At 46.5% G+C, this 23,998-nt stretch overlaps 1 protein-coding gene across 5 annotated transcripts in view; it reads right to left on the reverse strand.

Moving 5' to 3' along the window:
• The window catches only part of msh3 (mutS homolog 3 (E. coli)), a 200,187-nt gene that overhangs the window by 79,914 nt on the left and 96,275 nt on the right, over positions 1 to 23,998 (reverse strand). For 4 of the 5 annotated variants that reach the window (XM_030142645.1, XM_030142644.1, XM_030142643.1 and 1 more), the window contains exons 16-19: positions 23,173 to 23,341; positions 22,853 to 22,917; positions 18,222 to 18,338; positions 17,940 to 18,047 (exon numbers count right to left, since the gene is read on the reverse strand). In XM_030142645.1, the coding sequence (XP_029998505.1) occupies positions 17,940 to 18,047; positions 18,222 to 18,338; positions 22,853 to 22,917; positions 23,173 to 23,341 (459 nt within the window). The remainder of the gene's footprint in view (positions 1 to 17,939; positions 18,048 to 18,221; positions 18,339 to 22,852; positions 22,918 to 23,172; positions 23,342 to 23,998) is intronic. The other variant, XM_030142646.1, reaches the window with a different exon arrangement.

The raw sequence follows: 23,998 nt of genomic DNA on the forward strand, positions 1-23,998 counted from the left end.
GAATATTGTTCAAATGTTGGAGTTTGAACTAAAATGTGAACAGTTTCTCCAATATTCCATCTGTTCTTCTGAACACAACTGCAGATCCAGTGGATCCATAAATGCACCAAACATTTAGGGACAGACAGAATATTGTTCAAACTGCACAGTTCAGGTTGTTCATCTGTTTTTATTTATGTATTTATTTGCATTTTATTGTGAAAGAACAGTTTTGTAAATGTAAATATTTTCACAGTGTAATTTTTTTTTTTTTTTTCACTTTCATTTTTTCCACATACTTTTTCACAAAGACATTTTGTGTTTGTCATTATTTCTGGTTTATTGTGTTGTTCTTTTGACTGTAGATCCCATTGGTCTGTCTGTGGAACCTGGACTGTTCAGGTTCAGTTATGCACTTTCATCCTGCAGGGCCACAATGGAACCTTTGGTGGGGGGGCCAGATTTGGCCCCCGGGCCGCATGTTTGACACCTGTGATTTAGACAGTTACAATATGTAATAGACATCAGTTTTCCTAATCTGTTTATTATCTATTACTGACATTATTAGAACTCTAAACAGATGGAACTTTATCATTAAGGAAGTGAAAGTAATGGGTTATGTTGTATAAATGAGAGGTGGGGATGGGATTTAAGGAGTCTTCTTCTCACTCCTTTTTGAGGAATACTTATTGAATATATTTGGTTATTACTAGTGTACATGGCAGTTACTATACTGTCTTGATCACCTTTATCTATTAATGTATTTGCTCTGATATTAGTTCTTTGTACACATAGAAGTTTAGTTTTTTCTTCTGCTCAAAACAAATAAATGAATAATTCTAGTTAAAGCTGTGGTTCTTCATAGACTTTTTTAGCCTAATTGAGTGTAAATGTCATAATTAGTTTTCAGTATTGTGTACTTTAAAGCGGCACGACTTTCATCACATTTTTTTGCTCAAATGTGTCCAACTCCAGTCAGATCCTAATTCTCTCTAATCCATCAGTTAGTCGGTGCTTCTGCACCTGAATCACTTCCCTCACAGTGAACAACTTTGAAGATGACTCCATCATAAACACAGTCCACTTATGTACAGAACAAACCCAAACATTACTTGAGCCTTTTCAGAATTTTTTTTTAATAAGTGTATTGTGGGAACCAGAAAAGGAGCCAGATGGTCCACGGTAAAGTCCTCCAGTCCACCAGGGTTAGTGTGGTCGGTGGATGGAGGTAAAGGACACATTTGGGTTCAGCTTCACCAACACACAGACAAACTGCTGCTGGAACTCCCATTCCCACAATGCACTTTGTGACCAAATTTCTGAAAAGGCCTGAGTGATGTTTGGGTTTGTTGTGTAAACAAGTGGACTGTGTTTATGATGGAGTCATCTACAAAGTGGTTCACCCTGAGGGAAGTGGTTCAGGTGCAGAAGCACGGAAAGACTAATGGACTAGAGAGAATTAGGATCTGACTGGGGTTGGACACATTTGAACAAAAAACTGTGATAAAGTCATACGCGGCTTTAAGTGGTTTGAGAGAACACAAGGATTCTACCAATGACTGCCAACTCCACTGTCATGCTGTAGAAAATCAACCCCCTGAAGTCTAATTAGAGGGTGTTTTCAATCAGGTAGGGGGTTCAGTACGGGAGTGAAAGCTGTAATTACTGATCACTCATCAGATGCAGATGTAACTGTACCAGCGGACCCACATGGAAGCTCGGAAAAGTACATGTTCCACAGTGGAGTCAAAGAGTGGAAGTTTCACTCCTTGATGCTTGATAGTGTTGTAGTCAAGACCTGCTAGACCGAGACAAAGACACTACTGAGACCGGAGGGTATCAAGACCAAGACACTACTGAGACCGGAGGGTATCAAGACCAAGACACTACTGAGACCGGAGGGTATCAACACCAAGACACTGCTGAGACCGGAGGGTATCAAGATCAAGACACTGCTGAGACCAGAGAGTATCAAGACCAAGACACTACTGAGACCGGAGGGTATCAAGACCACGAAACTGCCAGGACCGGAGAGTATCAAGACCACGACACTGCCAGGACCGGAGGGTATCAAGACCAAGAAACTGCCAGGACCGGAGGGTATCAAGACCAAGACAGTGCCTAGACCGGAGGGTATCAAGACCAAGACACTGCCAGGACAGGAGAGTATCAAGACCATGACACTGCTGAGACCGGAGGGTATCAAGACCAAGACACTGCTGAGACCGGAGGGTATCAAGATCAAGACACTGCTGAGACCAGAGAGTATCAAGACCAAGACACTACTGAGACCGGAGGGTATCAAGACCACGAAACTGCCAGGACCGGAGAGTATCAAGACCACGACACTGCCAGGACCAGAGGGTATCAAGACCAAGAAACTGCCAGGACCGGAGGGTATCAAGACCAAGACAGTGCCTAGACCGGAGGGTATCAAGACCAAGACACTGCCAGGACAGGAGAGTATCAAGACCATGACACTGCTGAGACCGGAGGGTATCAAGACCAAGACACTGCTGAGACCGGAGGGTATCAAGACCAAGACACTGCCAGGACCGGAGGGTATCAAGACCAAGACACTGCCTAGACCGGAGGGTATCAAGACCAAGACACTGCCAGGACTGGAGAGTATCAAGACCAAGACACTGCCGGAACCGGAGAGTATCAAGACCAAGACACTGCTGACACCGGAGGGTATCAAGACCAAGACACTGCCGGAACCGGAGAGTATCAAGACCAAGACACTGCTGAGACCGGAGGGTATCAAGACCAAGACACTGCCAGAACTGGAGAGTATCAAGACCAAGACACTACCAAGACCGGAGAGTATCAAGACCAAGACACTGCAGAGACCGGAGGGTATCAAGACCAAGACACTGCCCAGACCGGAGGTTATCAAGACCAAGACACTGCTGAGACCAGAGAGTATCAAGACCAAGACACTACTGAGACCAGAGGGTATCAAGACCACGACACTGCCAGGACCGGAGAGTATCAAGACCACGACACTGCCAGGACCGGAGGGTATCAAGACCAAGACACTGCCGGGACTGGAGAGTATCAAGACCAAGACACTGCCTAGACCGGAGGGTATCAAGACCAAGACACTGCCGGGACTGGAGAGTATCAAGACCACGACATTGCTGAGACCGGAGGGTATCAAGACCAAGACACTGCCAGGATCGGAGGGTATCAAGACCAAGACACTGCCTAGACCGGAGGGTATCAAGACCAAGACACTGCTGAGACCGGAGGGTATCAAGACCAAGACACTGCCAGGACCGGAGGGTATCAAGACCAAGACACTGCCTAGACCGGAGGGTATCAAGACAAAGACACTGCCAGGACCGGAGGGTATCAAGACCAAGACACTGCCGAGACCGGTGAGTATCAAGACCAAGACACTGCTGAGACCGGAGAGTATCAAGACCAAGACACTGCCTAGACCGGAGAGTATCAAGGCCAAGACACTGCTGAGACCGGAGGGTATCAAGACCAAGACACTGCCAGGACCGGAGGGTATCAAGACCAAGACACTGCCTAGACCGGAGAGTATCAAGACCAAGACACTGCTGAGACCGGAGGGTATCAAGACCAAGACACTGCCAGGACCGGAGGGTATCAAGACCAAGACACTGCCTAGACCCGAGGGTATCAAGACCAAGACACTGCCAGGACCGGAGGGTATCAACACCAAGACACTGCCAAGACCGGAGGGTATCAAGACCAAGACACTGCTGAGACCGGAGAGTATCATGACCACGACACTGCCAGGACCGGAGGGCATCAAGACCAAGACACTGCCTAGACCGGAGGGTATCAAGACCAAGACACTGCCAGGACTGGAGAGTATCAAGACCACGACACTGCTGAGACCGGAGGGTATCAAGACCAAGACACTGCCGAGACCGGTGAGTATCAAGACCAAGACACTGCTGAGACCGGAGGGTATCAAGACCAAGACACTGCCAGGATCGGAGGGTATCAAGACCAAGACACTGCCTAGACCGGAGGGTATCAAGACCAAGACACTCCCAGGACTGGAGAGTATCAAGACCAAGACATTGCCGGAACCGGAGGGTATCAAGTTCAAGACACTGCTGAGACCGGAGGGTATCAAGACCAAGACACTGCAGAGACCGGAGAGTATCAAGACCAAGACACTGCCAAGACCGGAGGGTATCAAGACCAAGACACTGCTGAGACCGGAGAGTATCAAGACCAAGACACTACTGAGACCAGAGGGTATCAAGACCAAGACACTGCCAGGACCGGAGAGTATCAAGACCACGACACTGCCAGGACCGGAGGGTATCAAGACCAAGACACTGCCAGGACCGGAGGGTATCAAGACCAAGACACTGCCTAGACCGGAGGGTATCAAGACCAAGACACTGCCTAGACCAGAGGGTATCAAGACCAAGACACTGCCAGGACAGGAGAGTATCAAGACCAAGACACTGCTGAGACCAGAGGGTATCAAGACCAAGACACTGCCAGGACCGGAGGGCATCAAGACCAAGACACTGCCTAGACCGGAGGGTATCAAGACCAAGACACTGCCGGAACCAGAAAGTATCAAGACCAAGACACTGCTGAGACCGGAAGGTATCAAGACCAAGACACTGCTGAGACCGGAGGGTATCAAGACCAAGACACTGCCTAGACCAGAGAGTATCAAGACCAAGACACTGCTTAGACTGGAGAGTATCAAGACCAAGACACTGCTGAGACCGGAGGGTATCAAGACCAAGACACTGCCGGAACCGGAGAGTATCAAGACCAAGACACAACCAAGACCGGAGAGTATCAAGACCAAGACACTGCAGAGACGGGAGGGTATCAAGACCAAGACACTGCCAGGACTGGAGAGTATCAAGACCAAGACACTGCCGGAACCGGAGAGTATCAAGACCAAGACACTGCTGAGACCGGAGGGTATCAAGACCAAGACACTGCAGAGACCGGAGGGTATCAAGACCAAGACACTGCCAAGACCAGAGGGTATCAAGACCAAGACACTGCTGAGACCGGAGAGTATCAAGACCAAGACACTACTGAGACCGGAGGGTATCAAGACCAAGACACTGCCAGGACCGGAGAGTATCAAGACCACGACACTGCCAGGACCGGAAGGTATCAAGACCAAGACACTGCCTAGACCGGAGGATATCAAGACCAAGACACTGCCTAGACCAGAGGGTATCAAGACCAAGACACTGCCAGGACAGGAGAGTATCAAGACCAAGACACTGCTGAGACCAGAGGGTATCAAGACCAAGACACTGCCAGGACCGGAGGGTATCAAGACCAAGACACTGCCTAGACCGGAGGGTATCAAGACCAAGACACTGCCGGAACCAGAAAGTATCAAGACCAAGACACTGCTGAGACCGGAAGGTATCAAGACCAAGACACTGCTGAGACCGGAGGGTATCAAGACCAAGACACTGCCTAGACCAGAGAGTATCAAGACCAAGACACTGCTTAGACCGGTGAGTATCAAGACCAAGACACTGCTGAGACCGGAGGGTATCAAGACCAAGACACTGCCGGAACCGGAGAGTATCAAGACCAAGACACAACCAAGACCGGAGAGTATCAAGTCCAAGACATTTGCAGAGACGGGAGGGTATCAAGACCAAGACACTGCGTAGACCGGAGGGTATCAAGACCAAGACACTGCTGAGACCGGAGAGTATCAAGACCACGACACTGCCAGGACCGGAGGGTATCAAGACCAAGACACTGCCAGGACCGGAGGGTATTAAGACAAAGACACTGCCAGAACCGGAGGGTATCAAGACCAAGACACTGCCAGGACTGGAGAGTATCAAGACCACGACACTGCTGAGACCGGAGGGTATCAAGACCAAGACACTGCTGAGACCGGAGGGTATCAAGACCAAGACACTGCCGAGACCGGTGAGTATCAAGACCAAGACACTGCTGAGACCGGAGGGTATCAAGACCAAGACACTGCCAGGATCGGAGGGTATCAAGACCAAAACACTGCCTAGACTGGAGGGTATCAAGACCAAGACACTGCCAGGACTGGAGAGTATCAAGACCAAGACACTGCCGGAACCGGAGAGTATCAAGACCAAGACACTGCTGAGACCGGAGGGTATCAAGACCAAGACACTGCAGAGACCGGAGGGTATCAAGACCAAGACACTGCCAAGACCAGAGGGTATCAAGACCAAGACACTGCTGAGACCGGAGAGTATCAAGACCAAGACACTACTGAGACCGGAGGGTATCAAGACCAAGACACTGCCAGGACTGGAGAGTATCAAGACCACGACACTGCCAGGACCGGAAGGTATCAAGACCAAGACACTGCCAGGACCGGAGGGTATCAAGACCAAGACACTGCCTAGACCGGAGGGTATCAAGACCAAGACACTGCCAGGACTGGAGAGTATCAAGACCAAGACACTGCTGAGACTGGAGGGTATCAAGACCAAGACACTGCCAGGACCGGAGGGTATCAAGACCAAGACACTGCCAGGACCGGAGGGTATCAAGACCAAGACACTGCGTAGACCGGAGGGTATCAAGACCAAGACACTGCGAGGACTGGAGAGTATCAAGACCACGACACTGCTGAGACCGGAGGGTATCAAGACCAAGACACTGCTGAGACCGGAGGGTATCAAGACCAAGACACTGCCGAGACTGGTGAGTATCAAGACCAAGACACTGCTGAGACCAGAGGGTATCAAGACCAAGACACTGCCAGGATCGGAGGGTATCAAGACCAAGACACTGCCTAGACCAGAGGGTATCAAGACCAAGACACTGCCAGGACAGGAGAGTATCAAGACCAAGACACTGCTGAGACCAGAGGGTATCAAGACCAAGACACTGCCAGGACCGGAGGGTATCAAGACCAAGACACTGCCTAGACCGGAGGGTATCAAGACCAAGACACTGCCGGAACCAGAAAGTATCAAGACCAAGACACTGCTGAGACCGGAAGGTATCAAGACCAAGACACTGCTGAGACCGGAGGGTATCAAGACCAAGACACTGCCGAGACCAGAGAGTATCAAGACCAAGACACTGCTGAGACCGGAGAGTATCAAGACCAAGACACTGCTGAGACCGGAGGGTATCAAGACCAAGACACTGCCGGAACCGGAGAGTATCAAGACCAAGACACAACCAAGACCGGAGAGTATCAAGACCAAGACACTGCAGAGACGGGAGGGTATCAAGACCAAGACACTGCCAAGACCGGAGGGTATCAAGACCAAGACACTGCTGAGACCGGAGAGTATCAAGACCATGACACTGCCAGGACCGTAGGGTATCAAGACCAAGACACTGCCAGGACCGGAGGGTATCAAGACCAAGACACTGCTGAGACCGGAGGGTATGAAGACCAAGACACTGCCAGGACCAGAGGGTATCAAGACCAAGACACTGCGTAGACCGGAGGGTATCAAGACCAAGACACTGCCAGGACTGGAGAGTATCAAGACCACGACACTGCTGAGACCGGAGGGTATCAAGACCAAGACACTGCTGAGACCGGAGGGTATCAAGACCAAGACACTACCGAGACCGGTGAGTATCAAGACCAAGACACTGCTGAGACCGGAGGGTATCAAGACCAAGACACTGCCAGGATCGGAGGGTATCAAGACCAAAACACTGCCTAGACCGGAGGGTATCAAGACCAAGACACTGCCAGGACTGGAGAGTATCAAGACCAAGACACTGCTGAGACCGGAGGGTATCAAGACCAAGACACTGCCTAGACCGGAGGGTATCAAGACCAAGACACTGCCAGGACAGGAGAGTATAAAGACCAAGACACTGCTGAGACCGGAGGGTATCAAGACAAAGACACTGCCAGGACCGGAGGGTATCAAGACCAAGACACTGCTGAGACCGGAGGGTATGAAGACCAAGACACTGCCAGGACCAGAGGGTATCAAGACCAAGACACTGCCTAGACCGGAGGGTATCAAGACCAAGACACTGCTGAGACCGGAGAGTATCAAGACCAAGACACTGCTGAGACCGGAGAGTATCATGACCACGACACTGCCAGGACCGGAGGGTACCAAGACCAAGACACTGCCAGGACCGGAGGGTATCAAGACCAAGACACTGCCAGGACTGGAGAGTATCAAGACCACGACACTGCCTAGACCGGAGGGTATCAAGACCAAGACACTGCAAGGATCGGAGGGTATCAAGACCAAGACACGGCCAGGACTGGAGAGTATCAAGACCAAGACACTGCTGAGACCGGAGGGTATCAAGACCAAGACACTGCCAGGACCGGAGGGTATCAAGACCAAGACACTGCCAGGACCGGAGGGTATCAAGACCAAGACACTGCGTAGACCGGAGGGTATCAAGACCAAGACACTGCCAGGACTGGAGAGTATCAAGACCACGACACTGCTGAGACCGGAGGGTATCAAGACCAAGACACTGCTGAGACCGGAGGGTATCAAGACCAAGACACTACCAAGACCGGTGAGTATCAAGACCAAGACACTGCTGAGACCGGAGGGTATCAAGACCAAGACACTGCCAGGATCGGAGGGTATCAAGACCAGAACACTGCCTAGACCGGAGGGTATCAAGACCAAGACATCGCCAGGACTAGAGAGTATCAAGACCAAGACACTGCCGGAACCGGAGAGTATCAAGACCAAGACACTGCTGAGACCGGAGGGTATCAAGACCAAGACACTGCTGAGACCGGAGGGTATCAAGACCAAGACACTGCCAGGACCGGAGGGTATCAAGACCAAGACACTGCCGGAACCAGAAAGTATCAAGACCAAGACACTGCTGAGACCGGAAGGTATCAAGACCAAGACACTGCTGAGACCGGAGGGTATCAAGACCAATACACTGCCTAGACCAGAGAGTATGAAGACCAAGACACTGCTGAGACCGGAGGGTATCAAGACCAAGACACTGCTGAGACCGGAGGGTATCAAGACCAAGACACTGCCGGAACCGGAGAGTATCAAGACCAAGACACTACCAAGACCGGAGAGTATCAAGACCAAGACACTGCCAGGACCGGAGGGTATCAAGACCAAGACACTGCTGAGACCGGAGAGTATCATGACCACGACACTGCAAGGACCGGAGGGTACCAAGACCAAGACACTGCCAGGACCGGAGGGTATCAAGACCAAGACACTGCCAGGACTGGAGAGTATCAAGACCACGACACTGCCTAGACCGGTGGGTATCAAGACCAAGACACTGCAAGGATCGGAGGGTATCAAGACCAAGACACTGCCAGGACTGGAGAGTATCAAGACCAAGACACTGCTGAGACCGGAGGGTATCAAGACCAAGACACTGCCAGGACCGGAGGGTATCAAGACCAAGACACTGCCAGGACCGGAGGGTATCAAGACCAAGACACTGCGTAGACCGGAGGGTATCAAGACCAAGACACTGCCAGGACTGGAGAGTATCAAGACCACGACACTGCTGATACCGGAGGGTATCAAGACCAAGACACTGCTGAGACCGGAGGGTATCAAGACCAAGACACTACCAAGACCGGTGAGTATCAAGACCAAGACACTGCTGAGACCGGAGGGTATCAAGACCAAGACACTGCCAGGATCGGAGGGTATCAAGACCAAACACTGCCTAGACCGGAGGGTATCAAGACCAAGACATCGCCAGGACTGGAGAGTATCAAGACCAAGACACTGCCGGAACCGGAGAGTATCAAGACCAAGACACTGCTGAGACCGGAGGGTATCAAGACCAAGACACTGCCAGGACCGGAGGGTATCAAGACCAAGACACTGCCGGAACCAGAAAGTATCAAGACCAAGACACTGCTGAGACCGGAAGGTATCAAGACCAAGACACTGCTGAGACCGGAGGGTATCAAGACCAATACACTGACTAGACCAGAGAGTATCAAGACCAAGACACTGCCAGGACCGGAGGGTATCAAGACCAAGACACTGCTGAGACCGGAGGGTATGAAGACCAAGACACTGCCAGGACCAGAGGGTATCAAGACCAAGACACTGCCTAGACCGGAGGGTATCAAGACCAAGACACTGCTGAGACCGGAGAGTATCAAGACCAAGACACTGCCTAGACCGGAGAGTATCATGACCACGACACTGCCAGGACCGGAGGGTACCAAGACCAAGACACTGCCAGGACCGGAGGGTATCAAGACCAAGACACTGCCAGGACTGGAGAGTATCAAGACCACGACACTGCCTAGACCGGAGGGTATCAAGACCAAGACACTGCAAGGATCGGAGGGTATCAAGACCAAGACACGGCCAGGACTGGAGAGTATCAAGACCAAGACACTGCTGAGACCGGAGGGTATCAAGACCAAGACACTGCCAGGACCGGAGGGTATCAAGACCAAGACACTGCCAGGACCGGAGGGTATCAAGACCAAGACACTGCGTAGACCGGAGGGTATCAAGACCAAGACACTGCCAGGACTGGAGAGTATCAAGACCACGACACTGCTGAGACCGGAGGGTATCAAGACCAAGACACTGCTGAGACCGGAGGGTATCAAGACCAAGACACTACCAAGACCGGTGAGTATCAAGACCAAGACACTGCTGAGACCGGAGGGTATCAAGACCAAGACACTGCCAGGATCGGAGGGTATCAAGACCAGAACACTGCCTAGACCGGAGGGTATCAAGACCAAGACATCGCCAGGACTAGAGAGTATCAAGACCAAGACACTGCCGGAACCGGAGAGTATCAAGACCAAGACACTGCTGAGACCGGAGGGTATCAAGACCAAGACACTGCTGAGACCGGAGGGTATCAAGACCAAGACACTGCCAGGACCGGAGGGTATCAAGACCAAGACACTGCCGGAACCAGAAAGTATCAAGACCAAGACACTGCTGAGACCGGAAGGTATCAAGACCAAGACACTGCTGAGACCGGAGGGTATCAAGACCAATACACTGCCTAGACCAGAGAGTATGAAGACCAAGACACTGCTGAGACCGGAGGGTATCAAGACCAAGACACTGCTGAGACCGGAGGGTATCAAGACCAAGACACTGCCAGAACCGGAGAGTATCAAGACCAAGACACTACCAAGACCGGAGAGTATCAAGACCAAGACACTGCCAGGACCGGAGGGTATCAAGACCAAGACACTGCTGAGACCGGAGGGTATCAAGACCAAGACACTGCCAGGACCAGAGGGTATCAAGACCAAGACACTGCCTAGACCGGAGGGTATCAAGACCAAGACACTGCTGAGACCGGAGAGTATCAAGACCAAGACACTGCCAAGACCGGAGGGTATCAAGACCAAGACACTGCTGAGACCGGAGAGTATCATGACCACGACACTGCCAGGACCGGAGGGTACCAAGACCAAGACACTGCCAGGACCGGAGGGTATCAAGACCAAGACACTGCCAGGACTGGAGAGTATCAAGACCACGACACTGCCTAGACCGGTGGGTATCAAGACCAAGACACTGCAAGGATCGGAGGGTATCAAGACCAAGACACTGCCAGGACTGGAGAGTATCAAGACCAAGACACTGCTGAGACCGGAGGGTATCAAGACCAAGACACTGCCAGGACCGGAGGGTATCAAGACCAAGACACTGCCAGGACCGGAGGGTATCAAGACCAAGACACTGCGTAGACCGGAGGGTATCAAGACCAAGACACTGCCAGGACTGGAGAGTATCAAGACCACGACACTGCTGATACCGGAGGGTATCAAGACCAAGACACTGCTGAGACCGGAGGGTATCAAGACCAAGACACTACCAAGACCGGTGAGTATCAAGACCAAGACACTGCTGAGACCGGAGGGTATCAAGACCAAGACACTGCCAGGATCGGAGGGTATCAAGACCAAACACTGCCTAGACCGGAGGGTATCAAGACCAAGACATCGCCAGGACTGGAGAGTATCAAGACCAAGACACTGCCGGAACCGGAGAGTATCAAGACCAAGACACTGCTGAGACCGGAGGGTATCAAGACCAAGACACTGCCTAGACCGGAGGGTATCAAGACCAAGACACTGCCAGGACAGGAGAGTATCAAGACCAAGACACTGCTGAGACCGGAGGGTATCAAGACCAAGACACTGCCAGGACCGGAGGGTATCAAGACCAAGACACTGCCGGAACCAGAAAGTATCAAGACCAAGACACTGCTGAGACCGGAAGGTATCAAGACCAAGACACTGCTGAGACCGGAGGGTATCAAGACCAATACACTGCCTAGACCAGAGAGTATCAAGACCAAGACACTGCTGAGACCGGAGGGTATCAAGACCAAGACACTGCTGAGACCGGAGGGTATCAAGACCAAGACACTGCCGGAACCGGAGAGTATCAAGACCAAGACACTACCAAGACCGGAGAGTATCAAGACCAAGACACTGCAGAGACCGGAGGGTATCAAGACCAAGACACTGCCAAGACCGGAGGGTATCAAGACCAAGACACTGCTGAGACTGGAGAGTATCAAGACCACGAGACTGCCAGGACCGGAGGGTATCAAGACCAAGACACTGCCAGGACCGGAGGGTATCAAGACCAAGACACTGCTGAGACCGGAGAGTATCAAGACCAAGACACTGCTGAGACCGGAGGGTATCAAGACCAATACACTGCCTAGACCAGAGAGTATGAAGACCAAGACACTGCTGAGACCGGAGGGTATCAAGACCAAGACACTGCTGAGACCGGAGGGTATCAAGACCAAGACACTGCCGGAACCGGAGAGTATCAAGACCAAGACACTACCAAGACCGGAGAGTATCAAGACCAAGACACTGCCAGGACCGGAGGGTATCAAGACCAAGACACTGCTGAGACCGGAGGGTATGAAGACCAAGACACTGCCAGGACCAGAGGGTATCAAGACCAAGACACTGCCTAGACCGGAGGGTATCAAGACCAAGACACTGCTGAGACCGGAGAGTATCAAGACCAAGACACTGCCAAGACCGGAGGGTATCAAGACCAAGACACTGCTGAGACCGGAGAGTATCATGACCACGACACTGCCAGGACCGGAGGGTACCAAGACCAAGACACTGCCAGGACCGGAGGGTATCAAGACCAAGACACTGCCAGGACTGGAGAGTATCAAGACCACGACACTGCCTAGACCGGAGGGTATCAAGACCAAGACACTGCAAGGATCGGAGGGTATCAAGACCAAGACACTGCCAGGACTGGAGAGTATCAAGACCACGACACTGCTGAGACCGGAGGGTATCAAGACCAAGACACTGCTGAGACCGGAGGGTATCAAGACCAAGACACTGCCGAGACCGGTGAGTATCAAGACCAAGACACTGCTGGGACCGGAGGGTATCAAGACCAAGACACTGCCAGGATCGGAGGGTATCAAGACCAAGACACTGCCAGGACTGGAGAGTATCAAGACCAAGACACTGCCGGAACCGGAGAGTATCAAGACCAAGACACTGCTGAGACCGGAGGGTATCAAGACCAAGACACTGCCGGAACCAGAGAGTATCAAGACCAAGACACTACCAAGACTGGAGGGTATCAAGACCAAGACACTACCAAGACTGGAGAGTATCAAGACCAAGACACTGCCTAGACCAGAGAGTATCAAGACCAAGACACTGCTGAGACCGGAGAGTATCAAGACCACAACAAGACTGAGACCAAATGAGTTGAGTCTGTGACAAGACTGAGACCACAAAAAGTTGGCACCAATGACATCAAGACTGGATGGACTTTTGTTTTCTCGTGACAGATTACTTGACAGTTAACTTGTAGCATTCAGGGCAGATGAGGGGGTGGGTGGTGTAATATTTCAAAGTAAAATATTTCAGTTCACCCCTTTAAGTGATGTACCCTCTGGGACAGGTGGTGTTCATCAGTGATTTGCTTAGTTTCACTGAGGTTAAACAAAGACACAATGCCAATTACTCATAACTCCTATGGTTTGGAGTAGCAATAGAGGCTAAATTGTGGATTACGGCTGCAATTTATGCTAATACCAGCTGGGCTGTTTTGTGTGGTCATTTTTGTGATTCTTTGATATACTAAGTACACAGCAATTGACCTTTTTAAACATTAAAAGTAAAAAAAAAAAAAAAAAAAGGTGAACTCACATTATTGTCCCAATAGGGAAAATTGTTGTGTGTATTTTACTCATGCTAGTACACACAGTACGTAGCATTAACAGTTACCATGAGCACATAGCACACATAAGTAGCATTGAGCTGCCGTTGAAGGTGCCTGAGGACCAGGTCTGGAGCTCCATCAGAATGAACCCACATGTACCTGTTTTGAAATCAGAGGACCTGGGTTAAGGGTTAACCCTAACCCTAACACTAACCTTAACCCTAACCCTAACCCTAACCCTAACCTTAACCTAACCCTAACCTTAACCTAACCCTAACCTTAACCTTAACCCTAACCTTAACCCTAACCTTAACCTAACCCTAACCTTAACCTAACCCTAACCTTAACCTTAACCCTAACCCTAACCCTAACCTTAACCTTAACCCTAACCCTAACCTTAACCTAACCCTAACCTTAACCTAACCCTAACCTTAACCTAACCCTAACCCTAACCTTAACCCTAACCCTAACCTTAACCCTAACCTTAACCTAACCCTAACCTAACCCTAACCTTAACCTAACCCTAACCTTAACCCTAACCCTAACGTTAACCTAACCCTAACCCTAACTCTAACCCTAACCCTAACCTAACCCTAACTCTAACCCTAACCCTAACCTTAACCTAACCCTAACTCTAACCCTAACCTTAACCCTAACCCTAACTCTAACCCTAACCCTAACTCTAACCCTAACCCTAACCTTAACCCTAACCCTAACTCTAACCCTAACCCTAACCTAACCCTAACCTTAACCCTAACCCTAACTCTAACCCTAACCCTAACCCTAACTCTAACCCTAACCCTAACCTTAACCCTAACCCTAACTCTAACCCTAACCCTAACTCTAACCCTAACCCTAACCTTAACCCTAACCCTAACCTTAACCCTAACCCTAACTCTAACCCTAACCCTAACCTAACCCTAACCTTAACCCTAACCTTAACCCTAACCCTAACTCTAACCCTAACCCTAACCTTAACCCTAACCCTAACTCTAACCCTAACCCTAACCCTAACTCTAACCCTAACTCTAACCCTAACCCTAACCCTAACCTTAACCTAACTCTAACTCTAACCTTAACCTAACCCCCCGGTAAACCAAACACAGAAAGGCTCCAGTCTAGTTGAGAATCAAACCCATTATGTATTTAATGGTCATAAGATTTATTCTTTTTTTTTTTGTATTTTATTTTTCCCTGTGTGCGACTGTGAAGAAGTCAAGTAAATCATGAAGTTACTGAGGCCTCTGTCATTACTTGTCTGATATATCTTACAGTTTAGTCAGTCTTGTGACTTGGCGTTAAGTATACTAACAACACACTGTATGAGAACCTTAAAGGTGCAGCGACGTGAGCGGAGAGTATGAACAGATGGATGAACTCTGGAACAGACAATCAGGGTTATTCCAAAGTAAAAATACGTAGGAATTGGTTTTCTTTGCAGTTTTCTCTGTTGTTGTAGGCTACTGACCTGTCTGTGAGTAAATCCTCTAAATCAGGACTGTCAAACATGTGGCCCGGGGCCCAAATGCGTCCCCCCCAAAGGCTCCAGTCTGACCCCTGGGATGAATTTACAAAGTGTATAAATTCCACAGTCCAGGCTGTGGAACTCATTTTAGTGTGGGTTCCACATACAGACCAATCTGATCTACAGTCCAATAAGAACATAATAACTGAGAAAAAATAATGACTCCAGGTTTTCTTCTCAGTTTGATGTGAAAAAAATTATATTACATTATATCTAAAAATAACGACAACTTCAAATTTTTGCTTTTGTTTTAGTGCAAAAAATAACATTAAACTGTGAAATTATTTATATTTCCAAACTCTCCTGTAACAATAAAATGTGAATAACCTGAACAAATATGAACAACCTGAAATGTTTAAAGAAAATGAAGCACAATTTGAACTATTTCCTCTCTGTTATTAAGTGTTCAGTGTCTTTGTAGATCTGATCCAGCATGCACATGTACACATGATAAGCTGAGGCAGAATATTTTTAAAACTGCACTGATTTTTCTTAAGAAATTGCTGTTTTTTCAGGTTATTCACGTCTTTTTTTTTTGTTTGAATAGTTTCTAAAAGTAAGTATTTTCATAATTTAATGTTGTTTTTTTTTACACTAAAACAAAGACAAAAATTGTCAGTTGTCATTATTTCTGGGTTCTTCTGTTCTTATTTGACTGGTCTGGTCCACTGCAGATCAAATCAGGCTGAATGTGGAACCTGAAAGAACAGGAGTTTGAGAACCCTGATCTAAATGACAGTCTTTTATGCACAATTTGGGAGAAATGTTGTCAGTGGCTTCTCCACAATGACATGATGATGTGAGACAGACCTCTACTGTGGCAGTGTTTCAGTCCAGGCTGAAAACAAAGGCTTCTATCTGACCTCTGACCTTTGACTTTGTTTTAATTGATTACTATTTATGTTTTATTGATTCTGTTTTAATTGTAATTGTGTGTTTTTAATCTGTCTCTTTTCCATTTGTTTTTATTTTTTATTTTATTGTATTTCAAATTTCATCTTATTTCTTGCACTTCAAAAATTCTATGCACAATCAAATATTTTAATGTGCGCTGCTTTTATTTTTATTTTTATTTTATTGTATTTCTCTCAAATTTCATCTTATTTCCTGATGTATAATCAAATCTTAATGTATTTTAATCAATCAATGTGAAGCACTTTGGGCTACAATTTCTGTATGAAAGGTGCTATACAAATAAAGTTTATTATTATTATTATTATTATTATTATTATTATTATTATTATTATTATTATTTGTGTCAAACACTGTGAATTGCCCTGTGTATGAATTGTACTAGACCAGTGGTTCTTAACCTTGTTGGAGGTACTGAACCCCACCAGTTTCATATGCGCATTCACCGAACCCTTCTTTATTAAAAATTAAAATTTGATTTTTTTCAAATTCAAGACACAGGTATATGTTTTACTGGTGCACAAAATGAACCGTGCATTAACATCACTGTGTTCAAAGAACAAAACCAATACAGTGCATGAACTCACAACAAATTCCATACCTTTTCACAAAGACATGACCTTTTTTAATACTACCACACTGAAATGGTTTTAATTTTTAACCTTATGTATTCCAATAAAGAACTTATTGTATTTATGCTATTTATCATTTTTAACATTTTAACACACACCCATCACCTAATTTCCATCAGGCTACAATAATAATGAATATTTACTGCAAATCAGTGTGACTTCTGCTGTTGTCGAGTGTGTGTCTTGACCTCCGCCGAACCCCTGAGACTGACTCACCGAACCCCTAGGGTTCGATCGAACCCAGGTTAAGAACCACTGTACTAGAGTAATAAATCTGCCTTGCCTAGAAAATTACAAAGATACCTACAAATAGTAACACCAGCAGTGTCTTCATTTTTTTTTTTAATTTACCAATAAAATCAATGCAGCAAGGGTGGGAATTCAAGACCAAAAATGGCCATCACAAGTATACCATTCCAGATAAATATTAAAAAACATACAAAAAACACACTTTGAGACCAAGAGATGGACAGAAAATGTGGAACAATACAAAGGTGTGTGTGTGTGTGCATGTGTGTGTGTGTGTGTGTGTGAGTAGGAGAATGGTTGGTGTTCTGGCTGAGCCCACTGCTGAGCCCAGTGCCCACTGCTGAGCCCAGTGCCCACTCCCACACACAGCCTGTCTGAGACGATAAAGGACATGACACAGGACGCCCACACACAGATACGCACGCACACACACACACACACACACACACACACACACACACACACACACCAGTATTTATGGTCATCATATGAGGACATCACCTGCAGTAGTCCCCTTGTTTCGCCACCTCAGCCAATGAAAAGAGGCAGTCCACGGTTGCTAGGTGACTAATAGCCCTTTTCATGGTGTGATACTGCTCCCCAAACTGACTACAGAGAGACAGAGGACAGAGATTGGAAAGTGTAAATGAAGGTAAGTGCACACTGTCATGAGTAGATGCTGCACTCCACTAAAACACTGCTCATTCTGTGCAGCCGACACAACCTGTTTTTAGCAGTGTGTGTGTGCGTGTGTGTGTGTGTGTGTGTGTGTGTGTGTCGTACTCCAGGAAGCCGGTCCACTCCCTCTGGCTGTCCACATGCAGCTGCTCTCTGAGCTGCTGCAGCTTCTTGTACTGATCCACCAGGAAAGGGGAGTGATATCTGCCCACTGTTTTGGTGCTACAGAGCAGACAGATGTGAAGATATAGGAGGAGGAGGAGGAGGAAGAGCAAACAAGGAACAAAATATGAGCCCAAGGACCAGAGTTCAACACTTTTCACCCTCTTGTGTTAGAAACTTTAGGAAAAAAAACACAATATTTTCATCAAAGACACTGTGAGAACTTACCTTTACAATAGTGCGACAATTTTAATTTAGCGCCTGTATATTGAGCTGGAAAAAAATGTGCTACGATTCACTATCACAGCACGGTTTGTAAATACATGATGAACAAACAGAGATACGAAAGAAAAATGCACTAGTTCTAGTTTGACTGTGGGCCTTCCATACTTCTAACAGTCATTGTCAAAAAGAAGCCAGAGTTCAGCTGAACCCACGGTCCACGTCCTAACGCACTCATACTAGTTTCACAGACCAGTGAAGAATAACCTGGACGTATTATTTAGAGCAGGGGTCTCAAACATGCGGCCCGGGGGCCAAATGCGGCCCGCCAAAGGTTCCAATGCGGCCCCTGGGATGGATTTGCAAAGCGTAAAAATTCCACAGTCAAGGCTGTGGAAATCATTTTAGTTCAGGTTCCACATACAGACCAATCTGATCTACAGTCAAATAATAACATAATAACCTACAAAAAATAATCACTCCATATTTTCTTCTTGGTTTGATGTGAAAAAAATATTACACTACACCTATAAATAATGACAACTTCAAATTTTTGTCTTTGTTTTAGTGCAAAAAATAACATTAAATTATGAAAATATTAACATTTACAAACTATCCTGTAACAAAAAATGTGAATAACCTGAACAAATATGAACAACCTGAAATGTCTAAAGAAAATTAAGCACAATTTTAACAATTTTCTGCCTGTTACTCAGTGTTTAGTGTCTTTGTAGATCCAATCCATACTGCACATGTAGAAATGATAAATTGAGGCATAATATTGTTAAAATTGCACTTATTTTTCTCAAGAAATTTCAGCTTTTTCAGGTTATTCATATTTTTTTGGTTTGGACAGTTCATGAAAGTAAGTGTTTTCATAATTCAATGGGGGGTTTTTTGCACTAAAACAAAGACAAAAATTTGGAGTTGTCATTATTTATAGGTTATTATGTTATTATTTTACTGATGCGGCCCACTGGAGAACAAATCAGGCTGAATGTGGCCCCTGAAAGAAAATGAGTTTGAGACCCCTGATTTAGAGGGTTTAGAATTCCAGGTCACCAGTGTGTCCTCACATCTGTCCGTCCTCAGTCCTCTCCTCAGTTTCATTCGTCCGTTGGTCTGTCTGTCACTCCTCCTACATAAACAAACCATGTGTTTCCATTCAGAGCTGGGAGGGAACTGGGGCATCTGACGTGCATTGTGGGAAACGGAGGTCTGCGCGGCCACCTGACCTAACCACCTCATTCACATCCTGTTCCTCAGACTTATCTATTATATAATATTTGGGTAACTTTCTTGTCTTGAACCATTTTTTAGAATACTATTTAGAATTTTGAACATACCTTTGACATTGTCTTTATTATCATCTAGTAATTCATGATAATATTCTTTTTTAGATGTTCTTATAATCGCTGTTAGCTTGTTTTTATGTTTCATATGCTTTTTCAGTCTCTTTGGTTCTTTGTTTAATAAATTCTCTATAGAGTGTGTTTTTCTTTTTGCAGGCATTTTTTAATCCTTTTATGATCCAAGGGTGATCTTGTTTTGTTTTTGTTTCAGACTTTTATAGGACAGTTTTTATTATATAATACTTTGAATATTCTCATGAATTCATCATATGCACCACTTATGTTATCATTATCGTATACTGCATCCCACCTCTGTGCCATTAAGTCCTTTTTAAATGCATTAATTGAATCTTTTGTTGTCACTCTTTTATATTTTGGTATTCTGTCTGATTGTTTGGGTTTGTTGCTATTGTCATGAATTGTAAATACCGGCAGATGGTCGCTGATGTCACTGATTAATAGTCCACTTACTGTGCTGCTGAAGATGTCATTTGTGAGGATGTGGTCAAAGTTGCACTGTGGGAACTTCTTCTACTGGGTCTGGTGATTCTTGGGTACAAGTTCATACTGTTTCTTGTATTAATGAATTCATCTGTTATTTTGTGTCTGTTTGGATTCAGCAGGTCAATATTAAAGTCTCCACAGATGAGATCGTCTTATGAGTTCTTGTGGAGGACATTTCTTCTATCCAATCCTTGAAGAATTCAATATTAGAACCCAGTGTCCTGTAGACACAGCTGGTGATTCTATTTTTATTTTTCCCACTGTTAATTTCTAATGAAATACATTCTAGCATATTATTGATAACCGCTGACATGTTTCCAACCGGCCGAACATTCAAACTCTTGTCCACAAAGAATGCCACTCCTCCACCACCCTTGTTTTGCCAATCCAAGTGTATGAATTCCTGTCCGTCCAACTCCAAGTCTGCCCCTTTTTCCTTGTTTATCCATGTTTCAGTTACTGCAATTACATCAGATGACTGTGTGAAGTGGCACAAGTGGTCCTTAATGTTCTCCAAGTTTGCAGACAGACTTCTGCTGTTTATGTGCATGAGTGAAAATGGGCCATCCTCACTGATGTGGTTCTACTGGTCCTCAGTGTAGCAGCAGCAGCTATTGTTGACGTAATTGTCCGGTTCTATGTCCTGTTCCATGTCCTGTACATGATGGTCCGTACATTAAACTGTCATGATTATGGATCTTCAGGGTAGTATTGCTTTTATCTGCAAAAACAGGTGGGTGATCTCCTTTGGTGTTTGTCATGATCGTCTGTAGCTGAAGTGTTTGTTATCCTAAAGTCCCGCTCATCTCTACTGAAATGTGTCCTGCTCCTCCATACTCCTCACCGACAGAACCTTGGCTTCCTCCACTGATCTGTTCAGTTTAATGAAGACTTTGCAGTTGTGGTCCAGGTATGCTGACTTTATTTCTGCTTCTTCAGGACTCTGGCTTTTTTGCCGATGTGGGCGTTGCGCTTGGTCAGGTGCTCATTTATGGAAACATCAGTCCCCTTCAGCTTCCGTCCTTCTTTCAGCAGTGCAGTTTTATGTTTCCTATTACAAACCTTACGATGATGGCTGCTTTGTCGCTGGTGTTTCTCCTTGTCAGTGGATGGCAGGCCTCCATGTTCTTGTCGTCCAGCTCCATCCTCTTGGAGTGCAAAAAGCCGACCACCTGTTGTTCCGTCGACACCTCCAGTTCTGCGGTCGTCTCTCCTTCATCAGCTGTTACCGCACAAGCACAGCAACGGGGTTTAACCCGAAGCCCAGTAATGATGACATCATTCATCCTGGTATACTGCTCAAGATCCGTGACCCGGTTTTCCAGGTACACGATTTGTTTATCTTTTTCTTCATTTCGGATGCGGAGCACCTTAACCTCTTCCACCAGATTCAAAATCCTTTTCTGCTGTAACCAAACAGCAGAAACTTCTTCTGCTAGAAAGTCAAGCACTTTCTTGATTTCCTCAGTTTCCTCAGAGGACGTGGTCTTTCTCAGACCCATAGTGTTCACGGTAATCCAAGAGATTCAGCTGAGGAATGACAGACAGACGAACAGATTCATGATGCTGAGGATGTGACTGAGGATGGACAGATCTGGTGAAGAACTGGTCATGAAAGCCTCCAGCACCTTTAAGGAATGTAAAGTTCCGTCAAAGCCATCTGTATATTGTAACGGAGACACAAGAACAGAATTTATTTTCAGCCACAGGCCAACATGTCACTGTGAGTGATTAAAAACAACAACTAAGTTGTAGCATTGCTTTTGTTTTCACCACTGGACACAGATCGAAGCCCTTTAAAGTCTGGAGTTACGTCACAGTGACACTGACCTTTGACTTCGTACACAAAATCCACATCAATTTGTCCAAGTGAAAGTTTGTGAAGAATTTGGAGACGTTTCCTCAAGGGGTTCCTGACATTTGGCAGTCAGCAGAACGGACAGACACAAGCCTGAACTTTTCCATTTGGACACCAAAAGCTTTTCAGTCCATACTGGAGTCAGAGTGAAGGTTTCTGTCAAGCAGTTCTTGGATTTAGATGTGGACGTAGCTTTTCTTCAGCTGTGTCGAGGGACCAACCAACCATGAGACTGATAAGGTTTTGATAAGGTCTTACACACATTTCACATGAGTTTCAAAAGCCTTCACATCATCCTTTCCATTAAAACACTTTAGGCTCATAGGAAATGTTTTTAATCAGACTCAAGTTTCCCATTATTTTTCATGATCATTTTAACCAGCAAAAACATTGGAAAATAAATGTGCAAACAAACTACGTATTGTTAGCCTCATAGCATAATTGTCTAACTCATACCCAGACCCCTGTTAGAAAAGAAACACCTGGATTCAATGTGTCCACATATCTTGTCCATTTGTGGACAAGTTAGACGATAATGATATGAGGCTACTGAAATGTCTTAAACTGAAAAGGACGTACGTAGTCCCATCAATAACACTGAATGGAATTATTCCTTTTGTTTGTTTGGATGAGCTCACCTGCTGATTTTCACCCAGTCAGACGGAACGACTGAAGACAGCGAGTTCTTCACCTCGATCAGAAACTGACAGCAGAAGAGGAAGAGGAAGGAGAGGAGGAAGAGGAAGGAGATGAGGATGAGGAGGAGGAGGAGGAGGAGGAGGAAGGTGGTCAGAAATAAACCCGGCAGCAGATGGACCAAAAACGTGTCCCTCTTGATGCAAACAGACACACTTGAATTCCACATCAGATCATCAGTGTGCGTCCGTGTTCCAGCCAAACCAGTGTGGTCCTACCTGCCTTCCACTGTGAGCCACACATACACAAACCCAGGTCCTACCTCCTGCCCAGACACGGTGGTGTAATCCAGCGCAGGGGCCTTCAGCGTCAAGCGGATCTCTTTTCGGTGGTCTCGAATCGCACTGAGAACCGTTTGAATCTGCTCCGTCCTCTCCTGCAGCGCCGGGAAACCAGACAGATCTGAGAACAGCTCGGACTTGTTCCCTGACCTGCACGAGCAAATGTTCACATCAGCTGTTCATGTGACAAATGCTAATGATGTTCACAAAATCAACGATCATGTGGAAGAATTCCACTGCATTTGACTGTATTTTACCTGATACCACCACATCATTACAGACGCATTTACTTAAGTGTAAATGTGTAACTAGTTGCTAAATGAATGCAGCTTTGAACCATGCACTTGATTTCAGGCCACTTTAAGAGGTTTGAATGCAGGCATATACATGGGACCAGGCCTGAGTGACTGATGTATTTATTTCAAATATGAATGTCAAACAGAAGAAAACAAATAAACTAAACACTTAAACATAAGACATATAATACATATTCGAAAAGGAGTGAGAGGAAGTACAACTTATAAACTCCACCCCTTCTCCTTATATAATTAATAACAGTAATAATCTTCCTAGTCTAATCGTATCTATACTATATACCATAATATGACTGATACTTACGTGTAAATAATTAGGTTTCTGGCTTTATATTATTATGAGCAAATATAATATGATTTACATAAACACATAATACAATAACACATACATGTAAATACATATTCATACACAGATCTATACACACACACACACACACTTACACATACTTGTCCATCTTTATATCTCCCAGTGATCCCCAACCCCTCCCTCATC

The sequence above is a fragment of the Sphaeramia orbicularis genome, chromosome 9, assembly GCF_902148855.1.
Source record: "Sphaeramia orbicularis chromosome 9, fSphaOr1.1, whole genome shotgun sequence".
In the NCBI taxonomy this organism is placed as follows: Eukaryota; Metazoa; Chordata; class Actinopteri; order Kurtiformes; family Apogonidae; genus Sphaeramia; species Sphaeramia orbicularis.